The sequence below is a fragment of the Cupressus sempervirens genome, chromosome 5, assembly GCF_028749045.1.
Source record: "Cupressus sempervirens isolate cs-2001-9-10 chromosome 5, ASM2874904v1, whole genome shotgun sequence".
In the NCBI taxonomy this organism is placed as follows: domain Eukaryota; kingdom Viridiplantae; phylum Streptophyta; class Pinopsida; order Cupressales; family Cupressaceae; genus Cupressus; species Cupressus sempervirens.
Window position 1 is genome coordinate 746,361,761 of NC_143122.1, and position 15,128 is coordinate 746,376,888.

Here is a 15,128-nt window from a genome sequence, read left to right on the forward strand (position 1 = left end):
ATATGTCACATCGTTTTTATTCAAGAAATTACCAGCAACACTCAGCTTTTCTGAATTATTTTGAGTTTCAGTATTTAACCGGTGAATTTTCCTATTTAGGATTTTGTAAGTATCATATTTATGTTTCAATTGGTAAAACCATAGTCAGAGACAAGACTTTTCTGACATTCATATCAATTATAAAGAGTAGAGCACCTGATCCAATTATGTGGGCTCAGAAATCCAAACCCTCTTCCCCCTAAAAAAGGTAAAAGTGAGATTAAAGATGGAGAACTCGTAAATGATGTCAAATGTTTAGCAGCTTGAAAATATGATTAAATATACCTATCCATACTTTTGCACCAAACAACGGAATCACTGCCAAAATTAATCCCTTATACTGGTCCTATCAGGCTGCTACTCATCAGTTTTGTATATTTATACTTCAATCATCGAAGAAAACAAATCACAAGAGCAGCAATAGTTTCAAAATGGAAGTATGGAAAACCATAGAAAAGAAAAAGGCATCTTCAGAAAAGCTGTGACAATAAATAGAAAAATGACCTTCATAACATACCAGGCTGCTACTCATCAGTTTTGTATATTTATACTTCAATCATCGAAGAAAACAAATCACGAGAGCAGCAATAGTTTCAAAATGGAAGTATGAAAAACCATAGAAAAGAAAAAGGCATCTTCAGAAAAGCTGTGACAATAAATAGAAAAATGACCTTCATAACATACCATATAGATCTTGCTACCTTTTGGCCCACATCTCTCCACAAGATCCCTAGCTTTAATCAAGGCTGCATCTAATGTTTCCAGTGCTCTTGTAACTGGTACTGTCATTGCTATATTTGATTTCCCAAGATCATCACACATAGGTTTTACAAGCTTTAACAGACTAACCAAGTTATGACAATTTGACCGATTGAACCTTGCCTTATCACCCAGTGAGCTAAGTAACTGAAGTGAAAGAGACATATTACTTAGCAACTGCTGCAGGGATTCCATAGGCATTCCCAAAAGAGTTAAGCAACAAAATAATAACCGTGCTTGTCTGCTACTAACTGAAGTTTAGTTGGTATTTCCTTTGCTACCTGATTCCACACAATACAAAGAAACCATTTAGTTGGCTTTTATTTTGGCATCAAGATTCAAAAGTTCCAATGTATATTATATCTCTCTGAAAATATCAGAAATAATGATTTCAGTCCAATCCATAGCTAGTTTCTACATGGTCACATAAGTAGCTCTACTTAAGTTGGCCAATTTTTAGTAACATTATGTTCTTTAAGTTGTTTAGTTGGTTTTCTTTCTATTCTTATGTTCTTTAAGTTGTTTAGTTGGTTTTCTTTCTATTCTATCTTTAGTTTTTGATTATTTTTAATTAGGGATCTTCTTGTAGTTGCTTACTTTAGCAGTAATCCTCTCCATTGTTTAATATTGAATATCTCAATCAATTATCATTTCATGTTATCAAAGAAGAAGTTGGTTTTTGGCAGATTTCTCCAATAAATTCTATGGTTTAGTCACTTGAAAATTTTGAAAAAAATTCAAAAAAATTTGCTTAATTTATTAAATATGGACATTTTTGTAGAATAAAATTCATTGTTTTTCCAGCACATTTCATTAGGAAACTTTCAGGTGATCTTTGGCTCAATTGTTTTTATAAAATTGAGAGTTCAGCTTTTGGCCAATTTTTTAAAACAAAAATCTTAGTTTCTGTAAATTTCTTTACTGTTTTTTTCACTAGAAAAACTGTGCTTTTTTAGATCTACAAGGGGTTTTTATTCTTGTAAGTTGTGACAAAGGGTTGCTGGTCATTTTGATCTTAGAGCAGTTTGCACGGCTCTTTTCCCCAAGAATCATGATTTTTCTGATCTAAGAGGGTTTTGCATGGTGAGTTTTGAATTATTTTTTCCCAAAAATCATGGCAGGTTTTACATATTTTTTAGCAAAAAATTGTGGAGGGTTTTTTCATGGTTTTCCCCAAAAATTGTGATTTTCTTTCACCGCTTTTTGATGATTTTTGACAAAATCATGGGGTTCTTAACAATTTTAAATGAGGGTTTTTGATTATTTTTTCACAAAATCCTGTTACTTTAGCATTGCATCAAGAGTTTGGCAAAAAATTGTGATTTTCTTTCGCTGCTTTTTGATGATTGTAGACAAAATCATGGTTTCTTAACAATTTCTAAATGAGGGTTTTTGATGATTTTTTCACACAATCCTGTCACTTTGGCATTGCATCAAGAGTTTGGCGAGAAATAGCGGTGTTTTTTGCAGCAGCTTAATTTAATGATTTTTGGCAAAAACAAAGTTTGAGAGTTTTTTAGTGATTTTTTATCAACAAAAAATGAAGATTTTTGAGAAGCTGATATTGATTTTGATGCCTTTGAATAAAGGGAGGGATGGCTTTGTTACCCAACATTAGGTTGGAAGGCACTCAGCTCGTTTTTGTTATTGGTCATATGAGGAAGATTGGTAGAAAGCAGTTGGTCAATCAAAGGGTCCAGCCAAGGAGGATCTCAACAGCAGGCTCATGTAGCAGAGCATTTTGAGGAGTCAATCTTCTATGCATTCATGGCCAAATGACCTATCGATTATGTGAAGTCCTCAATAAGGTAGTTAGTAAAATGACCATTTAGGGAGGGTATTAAAGTAATATTGTTATTTTAATATAATGATCATTTGACTTTTTTTTAAGTCAGTCAGTCAGTTTTTAGCAGTGCCATACCAGTACTGGGGTACGTTGGGACGCTAGGACAAGTTTCCAAGACAGGGGGAAAATGGGCCTCATTTTCGAGAAGGCGGGGGGATGGCTAGGGGACGGCAGCAAGGGGAGGACAAGGTATGGAGGGGTGTTGTATAGCATACATATAGAACATGAAATGTTAGTTATCAAAGATGTTTCAGTAGAACATACCAAATTAATTATTAAAATACTTGAAAATAGCAAAATTGCAACATGAACTAGAACTGTTGAACATTCAACATAGTAACATATTACATATACAATAGTAACATTCAAAAATGGAAATTCAAGTACACATCCCAGCGGCGGCATGGTTGGGGAATGGCGGAGGTGGGGGTACTTGGGTACTCAGGTACTGGATGCAGGGACATCTCAGGGACAGGAACTTCAAGGTTTGGGAGGAGGGTGCGAGTCCCCATGTTACACTGGTTTTTATTAACTTTATGTTCTTTAAGTCATTTACTTTAGTGACTTCCTATTCTGCCTTTAATTCTTGACCATTTTGGCTATGAAAAGATCTTCTTGTAATTGTTTATTTAAGGAGCATTCCACTCTTTTATTTAATATTCAATGTCCCAATCAATTATCATTTCATGGTATCAAAGAAGAGGTTGGAAATTGGTGAATTTTTTCAATAAAAATTGTTTAAAATTTTTAATTACCTAGCCGTTTTGAGAAAACTTCTAACAGCTTTTTGCCTGATTTTTTTAAAACAATAATCCTAGAGTTTTTTTTCATGGATTTTTTGTAGAATAAAATTTATAGTTTTTCCTGAAACATTTCGTGGGGAAATTTTCAAACAATTTTTTGGTTTTCAAATTTTGGCTTTTTTGTTTTTGGAAAAAATGTGCTTACTATAGATATCTTTACCGTTTTTTCACTAGAAAAACAATGTTTTTTAATATCTGCAAGGATTCTCTCTTCATGTGATCAAAGATTGTTGCTTATCTAATGTCAGATGGCTTTGCACTTTTTTCCCCAAAATTCATGATTTTTCTGATCTAAGAGGGTTTTGCATGATTTTTTTCCCGAAATATGGAGGGTTCTTGCATGATTTTTTTCCCGAAAAAAACTTGTCAAAATTTTTCATGATCTTCTTAAAATGTGGTTTCTTTTGCTGCTTTTTGATGAATTTTTGACAAAATCATGGGGTTTTTACCATTTTTCTACAAAATAAGGGTTTTGATTGTTTCCTCACAAAATCGTGTGACTTTAGCATTGCATTTAGGGATTGACAATTTTTTCACAAATTTTTGGTACTGTTTTGCAGCAGCTGCTTTGAACAATTTTTGGCAATAGTGTGATTTTAGAGTCTTTGCTGGCAATTTTTTTTATCAGAAAAATCGAAGTTTTTTGATAAGCTAATCACAGTTTTTGTGTCTTTGAATAGAGGGAGAGACGGCGTTGTTACCCAACATCAGGTTAGAGGGCAGACAACTTATTTTTGTTAGTGGTCATATGAGGAAGTTTTGTAGAAAGCAGTTGGCTACTCAGAGGTCCAACTAGGGAGGGTCTCAGCAATAAGCTCGTGTCACAGAGTGTTCTAAGGAGAAGTCAGCATTGTATGCTTTCATGGCCAAATGACTTACAAATTATGCCAAGTCTTCAGTAGGGTAATTAGTAGAATGACCATTATGGAAAGGTATTATAGTAATACTGTTATATTTAGTATAATGGTCATGCAAGTAACTTATTTCTAAGAACAAGTTCAGTTTTTAGTAACTTTTCGTTCTTTGAATTGTTTAGTTAGTTTAGTAATTTCTATTATGTCTTTAGTTCTTAATTGTTTCCACTATGGAAAGATCTTCTTGTAATTGCTTACTTGTGGAGTATTCCTCTCCTTTGCTAAATATTGAATACCTCAATCAATTATCATTTCAAAAAGATCACTCTTTTAGCCTTTAAAATAATAAAATTACCAAATAAAGGACAAGAAAAAGATTACAATAGTAAACATCCCAAGAAAATGGATATCATTGTATGCCACAGTTCTAGCTCAACTACTAACAAGTATCGAGCACATTTCATGGATCAAGAACGAAATGACAAATAGACAACCAATCACAGCAGCTGCACTGAATTTCAACCAATTAGAGACTGCAATCTTACAAATCACCAAAACGCACAGAATTCAAAAGCTACTAAGAATGTTAAAAGTATTGGATGGGACATGAAGCTCAACATCAGTTTTCATAAATGGTAATGATGGTATTGTGTTCAGATTTTGTGCAAAGATTCATACAAGTGGATGAACTGTTTCCCTACATGATTTAGAACGTGAGGCAGAAGTCTTCATCCCTCCTTGAAACTTTTTTCAAACAAAAGGTTGTTATAGCCAAAGTAACTCACTCAGTTAAGGAGGGGGAGATAACTGAATATTTTGTCCTTGGTGTCAAAGTTTGAAATCAAGGTCATATAAATTTTGGAGAATTACTCAAAGTAATAGCACAAAAATTTATAATCATGTTTCTTCGGGCTCTTAAATTTTACTCAAGAAACATTTTCAACTTCTAATAAGGGAGCTAAAAGTAATGACTATCCATCAAGTCTTCATCAACGACTTAACCACTTGCATGAGTTGGTTGCTAACTTGCTTCAGCTACTTCGTTACCTGTTTGAGCTACTTGGTTGCTTGAGCTACTTGGTTGTCTACTTGAGCTGCTTGAGCTACTTGATTATCTGTTTGAGCTACCTGGTTACTCGCTTGAGCTACTTGGTTGCATGCTTGAGCAGCTTTGTCATCTTCTTGAGCTGGTTGTTAGTCCACTTCACCTGCTTGTTGGCCCAGGTCAAATTGTTGAGTCACCATTGAATATTCATAAGGTCAACTTTTCAAAACTGTCATTGAAAAGTCATCAAGGCATGATTCTCTTAATTATGGTAATGACTTATTCAATTTTGTAGTGATGGTTTCTGGTATTGGTGGCTTTGGGAGTTTTCAGAAGTTTTTACCATATTTTGACAATGTTTTTAGTATTCAATGCCTGACATTTATTTGAAATCAATTCTTTTGATTTGTCCACCTTTTTTGGTGTGGCAGCTTAAGTCTACTAACGACAGCTGTTTAGTAATGTTTTTTGTGTGTGGCAGCTTCAGGCTTGAGTAACGCTTTTTCTTTAGCATGAAAAAGGCCATTCTGAAGTTTTATTTAAAAGACCCTTCAATCAAGCATTAGAGAGTCATTTTTGAATGAAAAAGTTGATGCATGGTCTGTTCATGTTGTATGCAGCATTAAATATTCTTAGATGGCGAGAAATCTTCTTTGGAGGAAAATGTGGGTTGTTGTGACTGAGCAAAGCATTGTGTGATTGCTCATTCCTAGTATCGAGCTATATTTATACAGCACCTATCGTGTAAATGTTTGCTTCTTTGGTCATCCATCTGTCTTCATTCAAGTGAACATCGCCCTTATTGGAGCAATTCACATTTCTTGCTGAGCATTTTGGCATGGTTGGTTTGATTGTCGAGTCTATGTGTGGGAAGGAGATTAAGAATAACGGACGTGAACCATGAGATTTTCTTTCTCTTTAACCATTATCTTCCAATTGTTGTTAGGCGTTAGCCCAAACCTGTGTGGGAACTCTTGAAAAATTTACCCCTGCTCATTATTGGACGTGGAACAGGAATTATGAGCCATTTTGTGGTCCGTCGCATCTTAGAAATTTTGAGCACCATCACCAGATTTTCAGATTGATGTATGCATCATGAAATAAGTGTTTGTCTTCCTGAATGCTGTGAAAATTATTTCAGACTGGTTGATGTAATGAAAGGGGTGTTGTGTAATTTTTGCATGGTGATTGAGGCGTTGAGTGAGTTTTGAAAAAAGAGTTATTTATTTTGCATTTGAGTTTGTGTGATCATTTAAGTCGGTGCTTCTGTTGAATGAAGTTGGTGTTTCTGTTGAATGAAATTGGTGTTTTGAGGAGGCTTTGTGCTCTCAATACGTTGGAGCTCACTTATGTAGTCTGGGTTGATGCCCATTTCATTACTGAAGTCTATGATGTTGCATGTGACCCCTACATATAGATGCAGATTTGGATGTGTGTGAATTCGGATACAGGGGGATGTGTCTCGAATGCACATCCCTATGTTGTGGATGTGCACCCAAGGTGCATCCAGGCATGCAGCACCCAAAAAGTGACATTAGTCACTTAAAAACACATTTTAATATGCTTTTTAATATTTCCTTTGGCTAAAAACCTTAAAACGGCTCAATATGAGCCAATTTATTGTTAAAAGATTTTATTTTGTTTTCTATTTTGTACTTTATTAATTTGGTCTCCATTTTTTCAATTCGAAATGCAAGTGATCATTTTTGAAGGGGATCATTCATAGGGTGCCAGATAGCTTCCACAAAGAAGATTTAAGTGTTTAAGGTAAGCATTCGACCCTATTCTTGACTCTTTTAATGTTTTTTTTTTTTTTGATGAATTTTTCAAGTTTTTTTTTTGGAATTCTTTTTTAAGAATTGAAGAAACAAGTTCAACTTGTTATTTTTCTGAGGATCTGTTGCAAATGTACTAAGCACTACCATAACATTTGCTGTGTTTTCCAAATGGCAACAACCTGTTATATATATAATGAGAATAAGCCCTGAATTGACATGTCCCTTCATGGGACATGTCTATTAATTAATTAAATAATTAATATAGTAAAAACTTTAATCATAGTGTTATATATATATAATTCTATTATTATATTATTAAATTAATTTCTCTCATATAACAATAAAATTATATCTCATATATGATGAACACACACACACACACACACACACACACACAAATACATATATATATATATATATATATATATATATATATATATATATAGTTTTATCCGATTGAAGCTACCAAACATCAACACTCCCTCTTAGCTAGGGAGGATAAACACATGACATATATTACACCATTGGTAATTATAGAAATGGCAAATTTAAGGATATCTTTGATCAGAAGATATCCATCATTTTGATATCATATTTGATATCAAGAGTATTGATCTTCCAGAATATCAACATATTATATTCACCAAGTACTCAAATAAGGTCTGATATCATGAGTATTTGTCTCTCAGAATATCGACATTTGATATTCAGCAAGTACTCAGAAAGTTTGATATCACATCTGATATTAAGAGTATTGGTCTCCCAGAATACATGATAATCACCAGTTACTCAAAAAATGTTTGATATCACATCTGATATCATGAGTATTGGTCTTTCAGAATACGTGCAAGATATTTACCAAGTACTGTGAGTAATGGCCTTCCAAAACATCAAGTCGCATGATATTCACCAAGTACTCCATGTAATGGCCCTCCAAAACATCAATTTGCATAACATTCACCACGTACTCAAAACACGCATTTTCATAATGCTTACCATATAAACATCCAACATGCAAAGTATAATCTATCATGATCTGCATAGATATCAAAAGATATCCATCATAATAGAAAATTAAGTTATCGTAAGATCGTCACCTTTCAATAACTTCTACAAATACAACTAAAATCATTTGGAAGTCGTCACTTCCTCATAATGTACATAGGGGGTAGGTCCATTAAAATCACAAAATCACGAGGTATATTCATGAATCACAGTCCTCTCGACTGCTACAATTTATTTATCACTGGAGAATCCATCACAACATAGCTTACTCCCTCTAAATCAATATGATCAAGATCACCAAAGGCTAACTAAATCATATCCCTCAATCTGCTCCCTCTCTTTCAAGATTGCCTCTGATGAAATGTCAGGCTCCCTCTGAATCTCAATCTCCGTCTTCCTATAATAACATTCTCGAAGGAAAAAGATCAAGACACATAGCTCTTATAATATGTATTGAAATTGAGAGAGAGACTACTATAATACTCAAGAATAATAATAATACTTAGTTTTTCTAAAAATGATAATAGTATTAATCAAAGTAACGTGAATCAGAATCGTATCGGAATTGGCACGGCTGAATCGAATCGTGAATCGGGGGTGAATCGCCGGTGAATCGGCGATGAATTGGCAAATTTGAAAAAATCCTTTAAATGTAAAGATTTTAACAATTTAAGACTTATTTCATGCACCCTTTATTGAATATAACTTAAAAACACTATAACATCATCAAATAGAATCTAACATACATAAACATGAAACATAAAATCCATCACATACGTAACTATGTTATCATTATGTACTAAAATGTAAATTGTATGCTAGCTGAAGTAAATAAAAATCAAATGATCATAATGATTCAAATCATAGAATCAGTAAGATGAAATCATGAAGATCTATAAGACATCAAATCATAAATGTATGTATAAATCTAAGATGAAGATCCATGAAAGTTTGAAACATATGTCTATCAGTGATTCAGTATCACTATCAATATCTATACAGTGTAAACAAAATATAAAAACAAGGCTCCAGCTCAAGCCTCACTTTTCCTCTCTTCTACTCATGCTTCACAAATAGAAGGCTCTTTAGGGTTATAACAAAGAGAATCGGTCAAAAACAAAGTGAAAAAAACAAGTGATTTTTAAAAAAAATTCAACTTCCCTTTTTACATGCCGTGGACGATTCATAGCCGATTTTTTAAGGCGATTTTGGCAATTTTTACATGAATCGCCTGAATCGGCGATTCAAGCGATTCATGGCCCAGAAATCGACGATACCGATTCACGATTCAAAAAAAATTGCACAGGATGAATCTGGTCGCGGAATTGCCGATTCAGGCGATTTTTGGGCGATTCTCGTTACTATGGTATTAATAAATAATATATCATCTCTATTCTCAAAACAATATTATTATCCTATTCTTATTATTTAAAATAACATTCTTGTTTATATTCAGTGTTATTATGAATTTTATTCTATTTTATATTCCTAAAAATAGTATTAGGAATTTCTCCCATTATCAGCATAACTTTATAAACATGTTATTTGAATTGATAAAGCATACTTACCATTTTGCACTTTCTCATGGTAGTACGTAAGATCATGTCAATGCTGATCTCCACTCTATATGATTAAATATCAACTATGTTTAATAGTCTTTCGTTCCCTTATGACTAAATTCCCAATCTCTTATATCTTTTGTTTCCACGTCGTTTCAACCTATCTAACTATCTATTGTCATTGTAGATAATGGTTTTGAAGAGTTTAGTTAATGGACAAGCCAATAAAAGTTTACAAGCCCTCTGCTGTTACGTATGTCTTGATTGGATTGCATGATTTTGCATGGTGGCATCTCTGCCTTGTTTGTAGTATTCTTCAAACACGGAATTATCATTCACTTAAATCTCTTTAAATCTTCTCCATCTAATTGTCGCAATTAGTAGTGGGTCCCCATGTACCTACGTGGCATACATAACCACCAAAGAGGTATCCTTAAATATTTTGATTTACCCTTTCACAGCGGGCCCCATGTCCACCAACGGAATGAGTGTTGAAGTTTGTATATCTCACTTCATCTTATTTGTGCAGTCTTATCACTGCAGGTTTTAACTTATTTTTATCTCCCTTTTCCTATTCCCTTACGCTCCATAACTTCTTTCCTATTCGATGGTCATATCCATCCTATGATTCTCGACACCCTACAACTCTTCCACATTGTGTCATGTGCAAGTTATGGGGCCTGAATTTTTGCTCAATGTGCTCCATCTTTCGTCGAGTTTGGGGTCAAAATTAGTGCATGAATGAGAAGTTGCATGAAACAAATAGAGACTAGTCAATTCCTAGAGACGTCGAAGAATCCTTGTGCACATTTAATAATATGTATTGGTTATCTAGTGGACTTCGATTATTTGTGAGTTCATTGACCAGAGATAAATGGAGACAACTCTTCTCAAATGCACTTAAGAGTCCCTGCATTTATTCTTGATATTTTGGCATCGAGAGAAAAGAGATTACTTAAAGTTTTTGGAATATTTTGTATCCTTGGAGGCTCGATTTTATACAAAGTACAAGATGGGATTGCATGAAGTTATTGATCGCATCCAAGCATGTATTTATACGGGGGTCATCTTTGTGATTACCATTGATGTATTTCTAATCTTTGTTGATGTCATTGTTATCTAGAATGTGTCGTAAATCACTAATATCACTTGAAACTCTCAAATATATCACTCCTACTTCCTTTAGATAGAATGTGACTGAATTTGAAGATTTTGATATCACCCATTTCTGTTGAATTTGATGTTCATGCTTCTGGCAATCTCACCAATTAGCAATTCTCTTCTCCAATATCTAAATAGGATATGGTCATCTTTTATAACAGGTATAAATCAATTTTAAGATCAAGACCATATTGATAAGTCATGCCTTTTGACTGTCATATATATATATATATATATATATATATATATATAACATAGCTCAATGGCTGCCCTTATTTGGCGTGCTTTTCTTTCTATTTCATTTGCAGAGCTGGCTCTGATTCAATATTATTTTTCTGAGGATTTGCTGCAAATGTACTAAGTGTTGTCATAATGTATGGTATGTATTTTCCAAATAGCAAAGACCTCTTATATATATATAATGAGAATAAGCCATGAAGAGACATGTCCCTTCATGATACATGTCTATTTATTAATTAGAAAATTAATATAATAAAAACTTTAATCATAGTTATATTTTTATATATATTATATTAATTTCTCTCATATAACAATAAACTTATATCTCGTATATGATGAACACATATATATAAATTATATCTCATATATAATTATATATAGTTTTATCCAACTAAAGCTACCAAACATCAGCATAACTCTATATTATAATATTTTGCACTTTTATGCTTGTATCTCTTAGTTTTTTGCCTAATTTAAGTTTATGTAATTTCTTTTAATAGCAAGAAATCAGCTTTCAAGAATGACCAATAGTGTGAGTTTAGCACAAGTTCTATGAGGTGCGGGATATATTTGGAGGTGTAATTTTCATAAACAACCAAAAAAATTCCTATTCTCATATGAAACTTCATTTTATGGGCCCTATTGGTAAAGGAATGGGAATGCGTCTAGACCCAGATAAGAAGGGGTTATCTCCGACACAAATAGCAGCATTTTTTAAAAGAACAAGACGTTGATCAATTCATTTACCGATTAGAATGAAGTGCTTATATTGGTGGAGGTGGAAAGGGAAAAAATGAATTTTTCCACTAATCCAATTGCAACCTCCAAACATCCATGCTTGCCTATATAGGTAGACGAAGTATAAATTACCCCCTATAAAAGAGGTCCATTCGACAAGGCATTTAAAATGGAGGCAACAAATACTATTGATCAAAAATTTGCATGTTGCCTCTATGCCAATGGTTTTCCTTTCAGCATAGTGAGATCACCACATTGGCAAGGAATGGTGTTGCCAACCAATAGTGTGTTTGTCAGTTACACAAGTCCTAGGTATGAAAAGGTGCATGCCAACTTATCTCAAAGAGAAAGGAATGCTATCGAGACCCCACTTCAACCAATTAGAGATTCTTCGATTGAATCAGGTGTTTCTATTGCTTTTTACAGATAGAAAAATACTAGAAACCATCTATTGATAATTATTATCGTAGTGTCCTCAAAGGAGCAATGTTTTTAAGGGCAATTGATTATGAAGGGGAAGTGAAAGATGAAGAGTTCACTCTAGAATCCTCATTGAGTCCATAGAGATGGTGAGTAACAAGAATGTCGTCCACATAATTACAGATAATACAAAAAGTTGTAGGGCTGCAGTTTGTTGGCTGACGTGCGATATGAAAACATTTTTTAGACACCATGCACCTATGCTCTCTCAAATTGGTGATGCAACAAATTGGCACTCAAATAGAGTGGGCAAGACAGTTATATGAAAAGGGCGAGGAAATACAAATGTTTGTAACCAACCACCATATCTCCCAAGCAACGTTCAAATCTTTCTCAAGAGTGGAGTTGGTAAAGGTAAATTAAATTTATTTATTTAATTTTATTTATGTCATGTTCAAAATCAAGTTGTAACTTTGCTTAATATTTAATACTTTTCTAATATGTTATTTACAAATATGTATTTAATCACTATTAACGTGATCTTAGGTTGTTGAGGCTCGATTTGCATCTCATACGATTGTTATGAGGCGAATTTTGAGGATGCAAGAGGCATTGGGTCAAATGGTCATTTGCAACCAATGGGGTGTATGGAAGACTTCAAATTTAGAGAGGGCCCCAAAGGTCAAGTCATTAGCATTGGATGACAATTGGTGGGCTCATGTGGAATATGTATTGGAACTCATAGAGCCTATCATGACTATGTTTTGATTTGTCGATACATATGCACCGTATTTGGGGAATGTCAATGATGGGATGGACGCAATAGTAGAGAGTAAAAGAGGCAATACAAAACATGAGAAAGAACCCAAAGAATGTAAAACCTTTTACAAAAAGGAGGAAGCAATCATTCATCATTGTTGGGAAAAGATGCCACATCATTGCACCTCCTTGCATATGGCCTATCCTCGAGGTACCATAGCAAGAAAGTACTTTCTATGCTAGGGAGATTAGCATCATATAGAAATGTTGAAGTTTTGAAAGGGTACAAGCGGGCATTTAATAGATTCTTCCAAAATGAAGAAGTAGAGGAAGAAGTCTAGATAGAATTTGGCATGTTTGCCTCATGAAGAAGTCATACACCCTATTAATGACCAATACAACATGGATGTTGTCACATGGTGGTACATTCATGGTCAAAAGCACCTCCAACATCTTAAAATCAAGATCGTCTCACAAGCTTTCTTTTTTTACCACTTGCATTCTAAAATTTAGTACTTAAACATGCTTCAATTAAATAATTGTTGGTAAACAGATTTTGTCCTTCCTTGTTTCTTAAGAATATGACTTTTAGTGCCCAAATCGTGAACAATATCTAGTTACAACAATTGAAAAGTCGTTCTCTGATTATTGGCTTTTCTCTGAATTGGTAGGTACAGCTCCCTTATGGAATAATATGCAATAAATTATGTTTTGATCCTAAAACTAACACAGGGTATGCTCTTAACCCGAGAGCAGAAGAGGCAAACCGAATTAAGCCTAAGCAGAACTTAATCCAAGCAGGGTAAACTTTCTAGTCTATGAACCAAATGATAGAACTCACACATCTTATGAATTCATATACTCAGCATTCAACTAATCTACAGGAACTATTAACAGAAATGTAAATGGAATAATAAAAAAAGGTCCAATGAGTCCTCCTCCGAATATTTCACAGCATATCCTACTGGGTTTATTCACAACCTCGAAACAAGGCAATGAAACAATCCTTTCCTTCTTACTGTAACTTAGTTTAAGAGAACGAATCAACTAATTAACAACTATCAACTTACTAGAACAGGAAATAATTGACATAAAATACTTTTCAATTGACTCTGCAACATCAAGTATCCTAAACCAAAATTGGCTGACCTTTCATTAATCATTCAACTTCATACATATAGAGTTGAGAGATGACCGTTACAATAGGAATTTTAATCGGTTCATCTTCTGAGGATGACAAATGGCAAGATGCCAGTTTGTCGTATTACAAAATTTCCAAAATTTGCAAAATTTACATCAAAAAACCAAAAGGGAGTGTCAATTGAATCACTTGAGCTTCTTTCCCTTTTCAGTTTTTGCTCTATATGCTTTAGCAGCGACTATAATTGGAATCATCTCTTCGTGGTTAGGCACATGTACATTAGTGAATCTTAAGAGCCACTTAGAGTGCTCTCGAGCCAGCTCCTTCACTGCATTTAGCTAACTTGTCAATTCTCCAACAACCACGTGTACGTATCCACCAAGCGTTTGCAACTCTACCATTTTGTTTTGACTGCTTGAAGTCATTCCAGATAGATTACTCAAGTATGTGGAGAAGTTGTTTTTCATTACTTCTACCCCAATGAGAGCTTTCCCTTGCCCACTGGTTTGTGGGTCAGTGTGTAATCCTCGCATGAGTTTGAATGCTCTGTCTTGAGTCTTCCTCACTTTTTCCTCTATTTCTTTGAGTCCCTCTTCAACCTCTTGAATCATCTCCAACTTAAATTGCATACTTTGAAGCCATTCGAACAGAGGCTCAGTCCCTTTCTTCAAAATCTTTGCTTCAACTGCCTCTTTTGCCTTCATTTGGATGATCATTTTCAGGAGAGAAATACATTCATCACATCTTGCCTTCTCTACGGCCAAAGTATTGTGATTAGATATGATATTATCCTTCTCAGTTTCCAATCGAAGGATAACATTTCCAATTTGATCGATCAAAGCAATTCCATCTGTATTGAGTTTCTCAATCCATTCTCTTCCGATTTGACCAAAATGCCTATCTTTCTGAAGCTGTGAGATGAAAGCTTGCACCTCTTCTGCTGTGGGGTTCTCAATAGCAAGCACACCGGTAATGGTTGCC

At 34.2% G+C, this 15,128-nt stretch overlaps 1 protein-coding gene across 5 annotated transcripts in view; it reads right to left on the reverse strand.

Annotated features, from left to right (window-relative positions):
* The window catches only part of PUB4 (RING/U-box superfamily protein with ARM repeat domain-containing protein), a 94,815-nt gene that overhangs the window by 44,622 nt on the left and 35,065 nt on the right, over positions 1-15,128 (reverse strand). For 3 of the 5 annotated variants that reach the window (XM_089832480.1, XM_089832481.1, XM_089832479.1), the window contains one exon: positions 724-1,079. The exons of 1 other annotated variant lie outside the window; for it this stretch is intronic. In XM_089832480.1, coding sequence (XP_089688606.1) covers positions 724-999 — 276 coding nt within the window. In that variant the 5' untranslated portion in view covers positions 1,000-1,079. Of the gene's footprint in view, positions 1-723; positions 1,080-15,128 lie in introns of those variants that run through there. One more of the 5 variants, XM_089832482.1, reaches the window with a different exon arrangement.